At 41.1% G+C, this 13,180-nt stretch overlaps 1 protein-coding gene across 1 annotated transcript; it reads left to right on the top strand.

Moving 5' to 3' along the window:
* Window positions 1-1,096: 1,096 nt before the first annotated feature.
* On the top strand, window positions 1,097-9,378 carry LOC124138528 (cytochrome P450 26A1-like). The gene is made up of 6 exons (XM_046505233.2): window positions 1,097-1,694; window positions 3,522-3,726; window positions 4,144-4,641; window positions 5,327-5,557; window positions 6,946-7,125; window positions 7,763-9,378. Exons 1-6 carry the CDS (start codon window positions 1,618-1,620, stop codon window positions 8,114-8,116), a joined length of 1,545 nt encoding a protein of 514 aa, XP_046361189.2. The 5' UTR covers window positions 1,097-1,617; the 3' UTR covers window positions 8,117-9,378.
* The last annotated feature ends 3,802 nt before the right edge of the window (window positions 9,379-13,180 follow it).

The following is a 13,180-nucleotide window of genomic DNA, read 5'->3' as shown; positions in this document are numbered from 1 at the left end:
AAAGGAGCAATTGTATTCAATATTTCTTAATTTCTACAATAATTACTAATTTGTGTCGTTGTACGACACGTGTTGCGAGACGAGGTAGTTATTTACTATATCTAAAGACGAGCTGTCAATAGATTCACACCCAGCCCAAACTAATCCCATCAATACAAACTGAGGTTTTATCCCCCCGCGCCATTGTATCAGAAGGTGAAATGCGGGTCATGGAAATGCAGGGAGTCTCGGACTGGGATCGGTACTCGGTGACGCGGAAAGTTCTTGCGCTGGTACTTCCGGGTCCGTGCGTTAAGCCTATATAGACTTGGCGTCTGTCTTTAGTTTAACTATGTGAAAAAATGATAATGATATAATAATTCTGTGTGGACGTTAATCAAATTGACTTAACCTTTCCTTTTGTTTTTTTTCGAAAGGCTCTTCTTTATGCATATTTTTGGATAAAAACAAAGTTGAACTGTTAGTGCAAAGAATGCAAAGCATTTGACATTTAGAATTTACGGAAAACACTATATGTGCTTAGTTTCATTATCAATATAATACTTTAAAACCGGATGTAGAATTGCGTCTGATGAATGGTTTGCCTGGGCACGCACTGTACCTCAATACCTCGTTTTGAGCGAAGTTTTTGGGCATCACACTAAAAGTGAAAACCGTATAGAATCCTTCGATACTCTCTTTAGTCCATTTCCCTTCAAGTCAATACTCGAACACTGTGTCATAAAATTATTAACATAGAATAAATTACCTATTACTGTAAAGAAGTTTAATTATGTATTTATATCATAGTGATATTTGAACGATTATAAATATGATGGAAATGTGATGAACATTATGAAGATTTGGGACCCTCGAATCTTATTCCATCTCTTCTCAATGCATAATTACTGTCGTTGTTTGTTGTTGTTGTTTGTTTGTTTGGTGTTGTTTTGGTGTTTTTTTTGGTTTTTTGTTGTTGTTTGTTTGTTTTGGGTTGTTGTTTTGTTTTGTTGTTTGTTTGTTTGTTTTGGTGGGGTTTTTTTGTTTGTTTTTTTTGTTTTGTTTTGTTTTGTTTTTTTGTTGTTGTTGTTTTGTTTGTTTTTTTTGGGGGGGTTAACACGCAATTGTTTAACTATAATGAAATCTCATTTGAATTAGCAAAGCTCACTCCAAGCCAAATGTCCCCATAAGGCCAAGCAAGCGCTGCTTTCGCTTGTCAAATTACCAACGCTGGTTAATCATGGAAGCTCTCCACAAATTCAAATTAATTGCGTCAGATTTAAATTTGACCTAAGGCTTGCCCTGACCAGGGCATGGCAGACAGATGGGACCCCTCCCTCGTCAAACCACGTGACAGGGATGGGGTACCACGGGGGGTCGGGAACAACATGTTTAGGCTGAACCCACCTCCTCCAATGGAAAAGAACGATGTTTGGAGGTAAAGGTCAGGGGTCGTAGTCTAAGAACAAAAGGGCAGCGATGTTCACCGTTGCTTTCACCTGACCTTGGTGACCTCGGGGGCAGCGATTACGTCGATGCAAGGTCAGTAATTGGTTTACGTGAGACTCGCCGGGCGATATAAGACCGGCTGCTCCTGTTTCTTGCATTACTAGACACGAGCTTTTACAAGCAACAAGCATGGCTGTTTACGAGTGCAATGCGAGCTTCTCACAAGTTGCCTTTACTGTAGAGGAAATTAATTATGGAGAAATAAGGTAAGGGTTTAATTCGAATTTTGTTGACAAACGTTTTAATTCATTTTTTTAATATATATAGTTGTTTGAGGTTATATTCAGTTTTATTTAATTAACTTACCGGCAACCGGCTTTAGCAAAACAGGTAAATGACAATTATATTTTTTTGAGTTTTTCATTTTTGTGCTTATGAATATTTTTGTAACTGTGTTTTAAAAAATCGTCAATAAATCATAACAATAAAGTGTCATATATTTTCATGAAATGTAACAAATATGTGTAAGTATATGTTCAATACTGATATGCAGCCATTCACAAAATACTTTATGTCCTCTGTAAGTGTGCCCGGCGTGAATGTATCAGTGTGATCTCTTCTAGGATACGTGTTGCAAAGTGAAATCGGTACTTCCTCAATACTGATACTTCTTTAGTTGTCAAAAGAAAATGTTTGTCAAGTCCGTAAACATGTCAAATTTGACGAATGTAAGCTTGTTACCTTGAAGCCAAAAACTACCCTTTTAAAGAAACAAGACCGCTTCAAATAATGGTTCTTTATTAAGAAATGTTAAAAATATGCCCTAAAGAAATTATTATTATTATTATTATTATTAATGTAAAACCATGAAATAGTTTCACACGTTAGTGCAGCAAGCAAATATCTTTAAAATGCTATACCTGATTTCTAAAGATACTTGCCTATCATGTAGTGTCGGAACTTCGTCAGCGATATACACATGATTACGACTGTGATTTTTTATTTCCTAGATCAATATGGGAAAAGGACTTAGATGAATACATTGAGATTAAGTAATAAGTTTGATATTTAGAATATTATAAAATTAAATAGTCACTTATTGTACCGACAAGGAGTGTCCAACCTGGTTTTAGCGCACACGCAAATGTACCACGTGACCGCGCTGCGCATGCGTGACCGAGGGAGAAGGTCATATGAGGTGAGGTCTGGGGTCACACCGGCTACACACAGAGGTCAAGTTGTCGCGTGCTGGGCGGAGCGTGGTCATTCAGACCGACCACTCCTACGCGTGGGCGTGCAGTCCACCGGTCAAACATGATACTGCCAATTAAACTGATATCTTGTAAGCTTTAGGCTGGGTATGGGTTAATCATATCCCTAGAAACAAGACAACCGGCATACTTATAAGATGTTTTCGTAATTGAAGGGGTTAAAAAATCCGATATTATTTGTTTATTATATTATTTATTATATTATTTGTTGCATTGTCTGTAAAGTCACAGTTAATAATCAAGTACTTAATATGCCACAGATTAGTATAAACAGCGGCTACACATTGATAATGCTCATCATGGAATGGTGTGTCTCCGTGGGCCATGCGTGCGAATCACGTACTGATATCACATCTGAGCCAGATCTTTACACTGGCCAAGCTGATGTTTCGTGGATAAGGATGGAAAGACAAATATACTGTTAGTTAAAACGCACATGTTGCCTTGTTTGTTTATAATAATTATAAATAGTTAATAATTATCGATACTAATTATTCTTTATTACAACTAATTATTTACTCGTGAAGATCCGGGTTTGAAAAGGTCTTCAGCAACTCATGCTTTCCGTTAAAGGTGACTATGCTTGTCGTAAGAGGCGACTAACGGGATTAGGTGGTCAGACTCACTGATTTGCTTGATGGTTGTCATAGTATCCCAATTGCGTAGAACGATGCTCATGATATCAATCACTGTATTTGCTGTTCCAGATTTGATTATTTACCGACCGCCGTCATATAGCTGGAATATTGCTGAGTGCGGCGTTAAAATAAAACAAACAAACAATATAAATTATTATTCATTTGTAACTGTTTGATGTTGCAGCTTGTTGGAACCGAGTGAGAGAAGTGTGCTTGCTATAATGTCTGTGCTGATGCCATCGATACTTCCCATGATCCTCCTGGTTACGTCCTGGCAATTGTGGTACATCTACAACGTGAACTGCCGAGACCAGACCTGCAAACTTCCGCTTCCACCAGGCAGTATGGGACTTCCGGTCATTGGGGAAACCCTCAATCTTGTGTTAATGGTAGGCTTGTAATTCGATTTAATTTCTGTTAAAGTGAATAGTAATTATGATTTCTAAACGAAAACGCTTTGAATAATGCATTTAATGTGTATTTTCTCAATTTAAAAAAACATATTGTTATCCCTTGAGGTTTGTCGGAAATATATTTTGATACACTTTTACCTCATGGTCCCATGGGGATTCTGGGTGAGAACATAGGTCCCTAGCATCCTGTACTTGTCGTAAGGAGAGACTGAATGGATCGGGTTGTCGGAGACGTGTTAATTGCAAGTCATTTGCGTTGATCGATGCTCATGATGTCAGTCACTGGTGTCTGATTCGATTATTTCCTGACCGCCGTCATATGGCTGGAATATTGCAGACTGCGGCGTTAAACAACAAATAAACAATCATAAACGCAATGTTCCTCTTTTTCAGGGCGCCAAGTTCTACAAACAGAGACTCAAGTCGTACGGGAACGTCTTCAAGACACACATCCTGGGAAACCCCACCATCCGGGTAGTCGGAGCCAAAAACATCCGGAAAATTCTACTAGGAGAGCACTCCCTGGTGACCGCCTACTGGCCCAAGAGCGTCCGCACTCTCATGGGGGAGGGGACAGTTACCCACGCCATGGGTGACACCCACCGCCACCGTCGCAAGGTCATCCTAAAGGCCTTCAGTCACAAAGCGCTGTCGTCTTACGTCGGCGCCGTCCAAGACGTCACCCGCTCCTACATCCAGAGGTGGTGTCAGCAGGGATACGTCTTTGGGTACCCAGAATGCAAGAGTATGACATTCAAGACCGCGTGTCGCGTGCTGGTGGGGTTCAAGGTCAGCGAGAAGGAGCACCAGCAACTCTTGGAAACATTTGGGGAGTTCATGGACAGCCTCTTTTCCCTTCCCTTCAATGTTCCCGGATCTGGCTTTAATAAGGTACAGAGTTCGTTTGTTTGTTGGTTGGTTCTTTAACGCCGCGCTGAGCAATATTACAGCTATATGACGCAGCCTGTACATAACTGAATCTGGACCAGATAATTCAGTGATTGACATCATGAACATCGATCCACGCAATTGGGATACGATGATATGCATCAACCAAGTCAGTGAGCCAGACAACCCGATCCCGTTAGTCGCCTCTTACGACAAGCATAGTTGACCTTTATGGCAAACATGGGTTGCTGAAGACCTATTCTAACCCAGATCCTCACGGGTTACAGCTATATGACGGCAATCGGTAAATAACGGAGTCTGAACCTGTCCGACAATTAAGTGATTGCCATCCTGAACATCTATCCACGCAATTAGGAAGCAATGACATGCTTCAACCAAGACCACCCGATCCATTTAGCCGCATACATCAGGCATAGGCTGCTGGTTCTATATTCTTATGGATACCTCACGTGGCATCATTTAAGGTTCAGTCTATACAGGTGCAAATAATGGACCACAGAAGCTCTGTTTATTTTCTAATACCGACATTTCAAATAGTAACAAGCAATCAATCGGCCGATTTGGCAGCAGCACTAATTTTGTAACAAACCACTCGTCAGATATGAGACGGTGACGCACCATAAACTTATACGTGAATATTGGTTTTCACCAAGATGTTTCTCTCCAGGGTCTGAACGCTCGTCACAAACTGTTGTCTAAGATTGAGGAGTGCCTTCAACAACGGAAGGAAGAAGGGAGCGGCTTCGACGCCCTGTCCCTCATGATGGGGATCGACGGGGAGGAAAAACTAACGCTGGAGGAGCTGAAAGACGTCGGCCTTGAACTTCTGTTTGCTGGCCATGCCACGTGCGCCAGTGCTGCGTCATCCCTTCTTCTCCATCTCGCCAAGAACAAACACGTGAGTGCAGCTACTACTACTGCTACTACTAATACTACATCTCCTACTACGACTGCCACCACCACCACCACTACTACTACTACTACTACTACCACTACTACTTCTTCGCTGCTACTGCTACTTCTTCTACTACTGCCGTACCACTAGCATCTGGAGCCTGGATTGGGCTTTCCTTCCAATACTGAATAGTGTTCACTTATATCACTCTACTGCTATTACTGGTATCACTACAGCAGCTACTCTACTGTTTTTTATCTCAACTACTACTACTACTACTACTACTACTACTACTACTACTACTACTAGACTCGATTATCTACAAACCGCCGTCATATAGCTGTAATATTGCTGAGTGCAGCGTTAAGCAACAAACAAACATAATACTACTACTACTGATAATGATGATGATGATGATGATTATGAAAGGATACAGCCTTTTGAAAAGTGTGTGTGTGGGGGGGGGGGGGGGGGGGGGGGTCATGCACAAATGATTAGAAATAATTTGGAATACAATTTGCTTTTGTTAGCCGAAACCTAGTTCACTAATCGTTACAATTGTCCTTGTGCCTTTATGTATTCCGTACGTAGCAACTGACAATACTTAGTCGCGCTACAGGCCCCAAATCTTCCCGAGGGAACTCTTGCTGTGACATTACACAACAGTGACCCAACACAAGCAATTGTTATGACAAGCGGCGAGCACAATAGTTCAATGACCTTGAGAACTAACAGCAGATATACTGAAAGCCCTCCAGACCGACTGACTGGAATTCAAAACGTGCACTCTGTGACGTAACGATGTCACCATCACCCCGGGTCATTCACCCCGTTGCCCGGGGGTCTTAACGAACGCCCGGAGCCTGGTTGAGTCAGTTGCCAAACTGGTCATCCTTGCACCCCACAACCACCATAGTCACGGCTTAGTGCCGTTATACATGATTAATACGTAATGCGTAATTTGTGGACGTAAAGACGTATATAGATATATACGTCTTTGGTGGACGTAATTGTACGCTGAAAACACGTAACAGAAAAATCTTTTGTTTCCGAGGTATTCATTCGCGTTACGTCAAAGAGAGAAGGGTCATTACACCATGTTGAGGTTTTCATTAATTCAGAAAAGACAACAGACACTTGCAATAGAGAGGTAACCCGGGGACAGTGTTAGAAACCAGTTAATGCTTGCCCCGAGCTAGTAACATCGATCCCAATTTGTTTGTGGGTGATTATTTACAGACCGCCGTCAAAAAGCTGGACTATTTCCGAGTGCGGCAAAGTAACAAACAAACAAATTACCATGCCGTGTAATAACTGATATATACTGTTTTGAACCAGTCGTTCATCATGTAATAATTCCTTATATTGATATATTATTGTCTTGATGACAGGTTGTTGACCGGATAACGGAGGAACTAAGAGATCACGGTCTGGATGAGGATGACACGGAGTTGTCGCTGGAGAAAATAGGTCAACTAAAATACGTGTCCAATGTGGTGAAAGAAGTTCTTCGACTAGCGCCACCTATCGGGGGAGGATTCAGAAAAGCACTCAAAACATTTGAAATTGATGTAAGTCATTTTGTTGTTTGTTATTTAATGCCGGACTATATTCAGCTATATGGCGACGGCCTGTAAATATTCGAATCTGGGTCAGACAAACCAGTGACTGATTTTATGAGGAACGTTCCACGCACAGGGGTATGATCAACCATGTCACTGTCACAGAGCCTAACAAACCGATCCATTTGTTCCAAGCCCGACAAACATTATGTATAGGTCCCAAGCAACCTTGTATGTTGTCAGATTTGACTAAATTGGATTTGAGTGTTCAGTATTTTTTTATTTTGGTGATTGGCTGTCATGCCGATGGCGTTGATCTTTGTTCATGCTTTCAGTCACTGGTTTGGCTGGTCCGGACTCGATTATTTACAGGTCATCGTGATATATCAGGAATGTTACTGACTTGAGATATAACAACATTCACTTACTCATATAGCAATATTTTAGCGTATGTTACGACTTTCTGCAACGCTTGGTACTGAAATCCTGTTCCGCTTTACAATCCCTCTTTTCAACGATGCCGTTTTGAAGAATAATCGAAACACTCGTGCTTCATCGTCGTATCTTGAATGTGATAACGCAGCACTGGCATAAGTGGCATTAATTGCTAATTCGTATACTAATTGCTGATCTTATTTTATTTCAGGGCTACCAAATACCTAAAGGATGGACGGTCGCCTTCAGCATCCGCGAAACACAGGAACTTACAGAAATATTCAGTGAAAGTGACAAATTTAACCCCGACAGATGGAATTCAGTTTCCGATGACCGCTTTCATTACATTCCTTTTGGGGGCGGAAGTCGAACATGCGCTGGAAAGGAACTTGCGAAACTCATGCTCAAAATATTTGCCATTGAACTTGCAAGAAACTGTACGTGGCGACTTTTGAACGAGTCATCAAAAATGAAATATATTCCTGTTCCGCATCCGGTTGATGGACTTCCTGTTCACTTTTCACAAATTCCCAAAAACAAACGACCGCGTGCTTTCACGTGGTAAGGTGCACGTGAACGAGACACTATTGAATTCCATTTTTGACTGGTTCTGTGATTGCGGTTCGTCATAGTGATAGTTTATGTCACTAACAGAAGGAACGGCAGCGGCAAACCTGTCTGGCTCAAATGACAAACTTGAAATTCCGTCCTTATTTGCCTCTGAACATCGGCTTCTTGCAAGGTTTAAGTGGCACAAGGAATCGTTACCTTTCTTGTGGGGCCAAAGACCCGGGCTCGATTCCCCACATGGGTACAATGTGTGAAGCCAATTTCTGGTGTCCCCCGATGTGATATTGCGGGTATAATGTTAACAGCGGCGTAAAACCATATTCACGCACTCTCATTCACGCACTCTCCCTACCTGTCTTATGTTATCGGTAGATTCGTTTGGGTTTTTTTTGCTCGTCGCTACAAGTCGGGTACACTTGCCTCATTGCCATGTCTACCCGTTCAAACAATATAAAATATAAAGAGTTGATTCGGATACATAAAAAAGAAATCTCCAGACAACCAGTTCTATAATATCAGTTTGTAATTTTGTAAGTTCAAGACTTCTGGTTATCCAAATGGTTCCATATCCTGTGGACAAACCGGCTGAAAGAACATCTTTGAACATGTACGGTGCCTGCTAATCCAATGGGTAATCTTTCAGCATACAAATGATTCAAATCAAACATTCCCAACATGTTTTTGTTTCAGTTATTTTTTTACTTCATCGATCTGATATCTGAAAGGAGCGCGTGTGACGTTTCAATCCAAAAATCATGTCGCTGCTATTAGTCAACCTTACTATGACATTCTAACTTCGCGGCAAACGTCGGGAGTGTGTGTCCCGAAATGAAATGTGTGTTCACGCATACGCTCTTCATCCTTTGAATCTTGATTATGTTTATTGAATTTTTCATCTCGAAATGGCTTCAATGTTTTAAATATATCATGTTTATTTATGTCATAAAATTATGACATCAGTCATATCAAAATGTTTTTAGATTTGAAATAGATCATGTTTATTTATGTAATAAAATTATGAAATTACATTCTCTTTGATTGTTATTTTGCGCGATACATTTATAGGTAAATACGGTTGACTTTGTTGCCGTAATTTGCTATGGGGAGCTGCGTCCCTCAGGCCAATGATCGTGGGTTCGAATCCCGGTTCTTGTGGCTTTTGTTTTCGATCTGCAATCACTACAGAACAGAAAAAAAATGACATGGAAAGTGGTGTGACATGGACTTTAACAGCGACTTATATAGCGACGTGCATGCAGTGTGTGCGTGCGTGCGTGCTCGCCCCCCTTTTCAGACACCTTACATGTTAACTGCGGTCTCAGCTAAGTTCAGTAATGTCCCTTTTTCAAAATCCTCGACCCGCCTATGGTCTGTCTGCTTCTAACAGTCTGGACTAATGCAGGTTTTACAGTGCTAGCACCCTGAGGTACAATGCCGCGGTTTTAACATACCCTACTCAGACACATTATACTGACTCCGAGCCAACCGCTCCTTGTTTTAGCCCCTCAATCTTGCAGAGCGACAGGCAGGGTAACAACAAGTACCACCTTTTAACGTCTTTTTGGTATGACACCTTGGGATGGAACCCAAGACCACTATTAAAAGGGGAACGGGCAAAGGGATTCATTAACCGCAGGTACCGGTGTCCCCACAACTATTTATATTAGATAATACAAAAACTTTTTAAATCATAATTATCTTTTTTCCCCCTGTTCTTTGATATGCTGAGTCTATTACGCCGAAATTTCTACAATGATCCCCAAACTATCAGAATGAGAAATACTTCATTCAGGGGTATCAATTACATTCGGTACCTAGACGAACTTTCTCCACGTCTGTTGACATGACCCTACCCTGACACCAGTTGCATGCTTTGTCCGTCACCTGCAGCCGGTATTTATCTCAACATCCCCCTTGCATAACAGACGCACGCCCCCTCCCCTCCCTTCGAGGGGTAACTTTCCCAGTTGGGTGGACTGTTAACACACCACGCAATCACATCCGGTACGCCGGTTTCACCTAAAAGCATGACCGGGTCACAACAGCGGACGGCTTTGATGCAAGCAGGCGCACCTGTTTCGACCACCCGTCTGCCACCTCCTCCGCAGCTCGCGTGACCCGACGTTGCTCAAGAACGCCACGACGACCCCACGATGAACTAGGGAATTGACTAACGCTATTGTTTTGCTCAACATTGGCAGATGGCGCGTACCCATCCTCAAAGGAATTATAGGAAGCCCATTTGCTCTGTGCGAGCACTGACTTCTGGAATTTATTGAGGAGATAACATCAGCAGATTAACTGTCACCGTACACCCCTTCCCCCGCAATTCACCTCCGTGCCCCTCTCCCACCCTCCCCCTACCTCTCTTCCGCTCCCTCCCCCACACACTCATTCATACTTCTGAAGTCGTTCATGTTCGACCATCAATGAGATGCAATCATTAAGGTGGTGGGTTGATGAAGTGGGCAGAGACTGTCCCACATAAACGATGTTGCCTGTCCCACAGTCTCTGAACCACATTATTTTCTCTTAAGCCCAGCCCTTACTATTACTGTAACGCTGTTCTAAACGAAGCAAGTCTAGATTTTCCACACGTTCCAGTTCTGAATCAAGCGTCAGTCTAATGTTTTACCGTCACAATCCTCCAGATGCATTATGGGGTTAATTAAAACTGGTTTCTCGTTGGAGTTTTAACACATTACTTAAACATATTAATCTTTCAAACGCACTGCAAGATTATTTAAAAAATTTCTTGAACGTTATATAACCTATAATAACAGATGGCGCCAGGAATCTGCAGTAATATCAATGTCAAAATGGACTCTCTCATATGTAAAATGTCCCTGTCTATTCCCCTCCAACAACAAAATGACAAATCTCCAATATATTTTTTTCTTGATCTATGCCCAGACACTCTTCAGTAACGTGCCACACATCCATGTTGTTAAGGGCTTACTATTACTCGCATATAATAAATTTATATTCCGTATTTTACCACCTTCAACCAATGACATTCAAAGAACTAGTTTTGGTTGCCAATGGAGGCCCTCAAACATCTATATATAATTTTCCTAAGAGAATGATCTCTCTGGAATAATAATTATTATATGTGCATTTATAGAGCGCAACAATTCACAAAATAACTATGCTCTGTGCGCTTTAGCAACTGTAAGACTGTTAAAACAGAAATGTCTTAAGCTGAGATTTGAAAGAGGATATAGTGGGATCAGATTTCAGATTTTCAAATAGCCGTCATGATCCTGCCCAAGCGGAAGAGTACAACTTCTGTCTGTACGCATATACTTGTACTTGCATGTATACAATCTCTGGAAACGTTACCATTCATCTTCATTAGTGGTTTACGGCCATGGCATCCAAGGCGCGGCAATACAGTGAGTGAGTGAGTGATAGAGTGAGTATGGTTTTACGCCGCTTTTAGCACTATTCCAGCAATATCACGACGGGGGACACCAGATATTGGCTTCACACATTGTAGCCATGTCAGGAATCGAACCCGGGTCTTCGGCGTGACGAGCGAACGCTTAAACCACTAGGCTACCAGACCGCCCCCGCTGCAATTCACTGCAGAGTTGCGTGGGTTCGAGTCCAAGGTTAGCTGTTATTATTATCATTGATTGGTTTGTTTGGCAGCACCATGACGGTGCTCGTGGTTTTAAATTGTTCAAGTGATAGTGTATGGTAACCAGCTTTAAAACATACAAATTTACCAGAAAATGTAAAAGATAGATCCAAACAATATATTTGCTTCGACAATTTTACAAAAAACATCCCAGCCCCTAGCTCTCACTATTCTGACCAATACAATAGAGAAAGATTATTTCCTCGTCCAGTTAATAGGTACATCAGCTTTTATTGCATTACCGTTATTCCAATGGTTATCGTGACGCTTGTGTCATCTAAAAGTGTAATTCGCTGAAACCAAGCTTTAGTCAACAACGCTCCTACTCCACAGAACTAACAAAACTCAAGTAAGAATTCAGTTCTGACCTTAAAGTGTGTTCCATGAGACAGACATTTTAATTAACACTATCCGAAACTAGAATTAAGGATAATAACCCTTGCAAGTAGAAACAGTGAAATTAAACAAAAGGACAAAGTCATCGATACCCCCTGCAATGGTAAATAATTGTCGTGGATACGTCAACTAGTTATACTGATTAGTTGCCATGGAAGTAATTTTTCACAAAATCCCAAACTATAGAAAGGCACCAGTTCACCACTAGACCTATCTATGTGCCAAGTTTTGCACGGACGGGCAGGGATAACAAAGCATTAACAAAACTTGTAGCAAGGAAATAGTGATGCAGAGCTTCAGACTTTTCATTTGGACTACACTGTTGTCCTCAGTAGGTTAACACAACTCGTCCTTATAAGTGGCCGTCTAAATCAGGAAAAAGTGACAGTTGAATGAATTGGTTAAAATTTCTACAACAGTAAATTAGTCAGCTTACCAGTTTCATGTTGGATCAGGAAGTATGTGTAAAACCTGAAAATATTAGGCTTATGTATACTTCCCGGGTTAATCACACATTACATATATTCCTCGAACATTTCAGAGAATATACATATTTCCTGATCAGCCATATACACGCAAAATGCAATATAGTTTGATATTTGTGCAAATCCTCTTTAAGCAAAATAGACAGATTTCAGAGCTATTCTCTTGAAACAAAACGAACTCACGTTTAACCTTGAGCTTTGTTCTCACAATGTGCAGGTATCGTAACTAATTATACATTACTCCATGAAATATTCAATTTGTACACAAACTTACAGGATCGGTTATCCAGAGTAAACCTATTTATCTGCTGTATTTCAATTACAAATATTAAACATTATGAATAGCAAAGTCACTTTCAACACTTTATTGGTGTGTAGACAAAGTTTCAGGTTAAGATCTCGAGCGGGCCCTGCAGCTTTTTATACAACCTAACCGTAAATCTTTGAATAAACGCCGGTTTAACCGACATAATATATTCACACTGTTCAAAGTGATGTCCAGCCGATAAGGAAACGGCCGTATACTTTTGTAAAT

Source organism: Haliotis rufescens, unplaced genomic scaffold, assembly GCF_023055435.1.
Source record: "Haliotis rufescens isolate VD_foot unplaced genomic scaffold, xgHalRufe1.0.p SCAF_54, whole genome shotgun sequence".
Taxonomy (NCBI): Eukaryota; Metazoa; Mollusca; class Gastropoda; order Lepetellida; family Haliotidae; genus Haliotis; species Haliotis rufescens.
The sequence above is the reverse complement of the archived record's forward strand: the minus strand, read 5'-3'. Positions and strand labels throughout refer to the sequence as shown.

What these genes read in the sequence shown, in the direction of transcription:
- LOC124138528 (XM_046505233.2), top strand. Translation starts at nt 1,618, where the DNA reads ATGGCTGTTTACGAGTGCAATGCGAGCTTCTCACAAGTTGCCTTTACT. An exon ending in ATCTCGCCAAGAACAAACAC is followed by an intron (nt 5,558 to 6,945) that starts GTGAGTGCAGCT and finishes TCTTGATGACAG; the next exon opens with GTTGTTGACCGGATAACGGA. An exon ending in TCAAAACATTTGAAATTGAT is followed by an intron (nt 7,126 to 7,762) that starts GTAAGTCATTTT and finishes ATTTTATTTCAG; the next exon opens with GGCTACCAAATACCTAAAGG.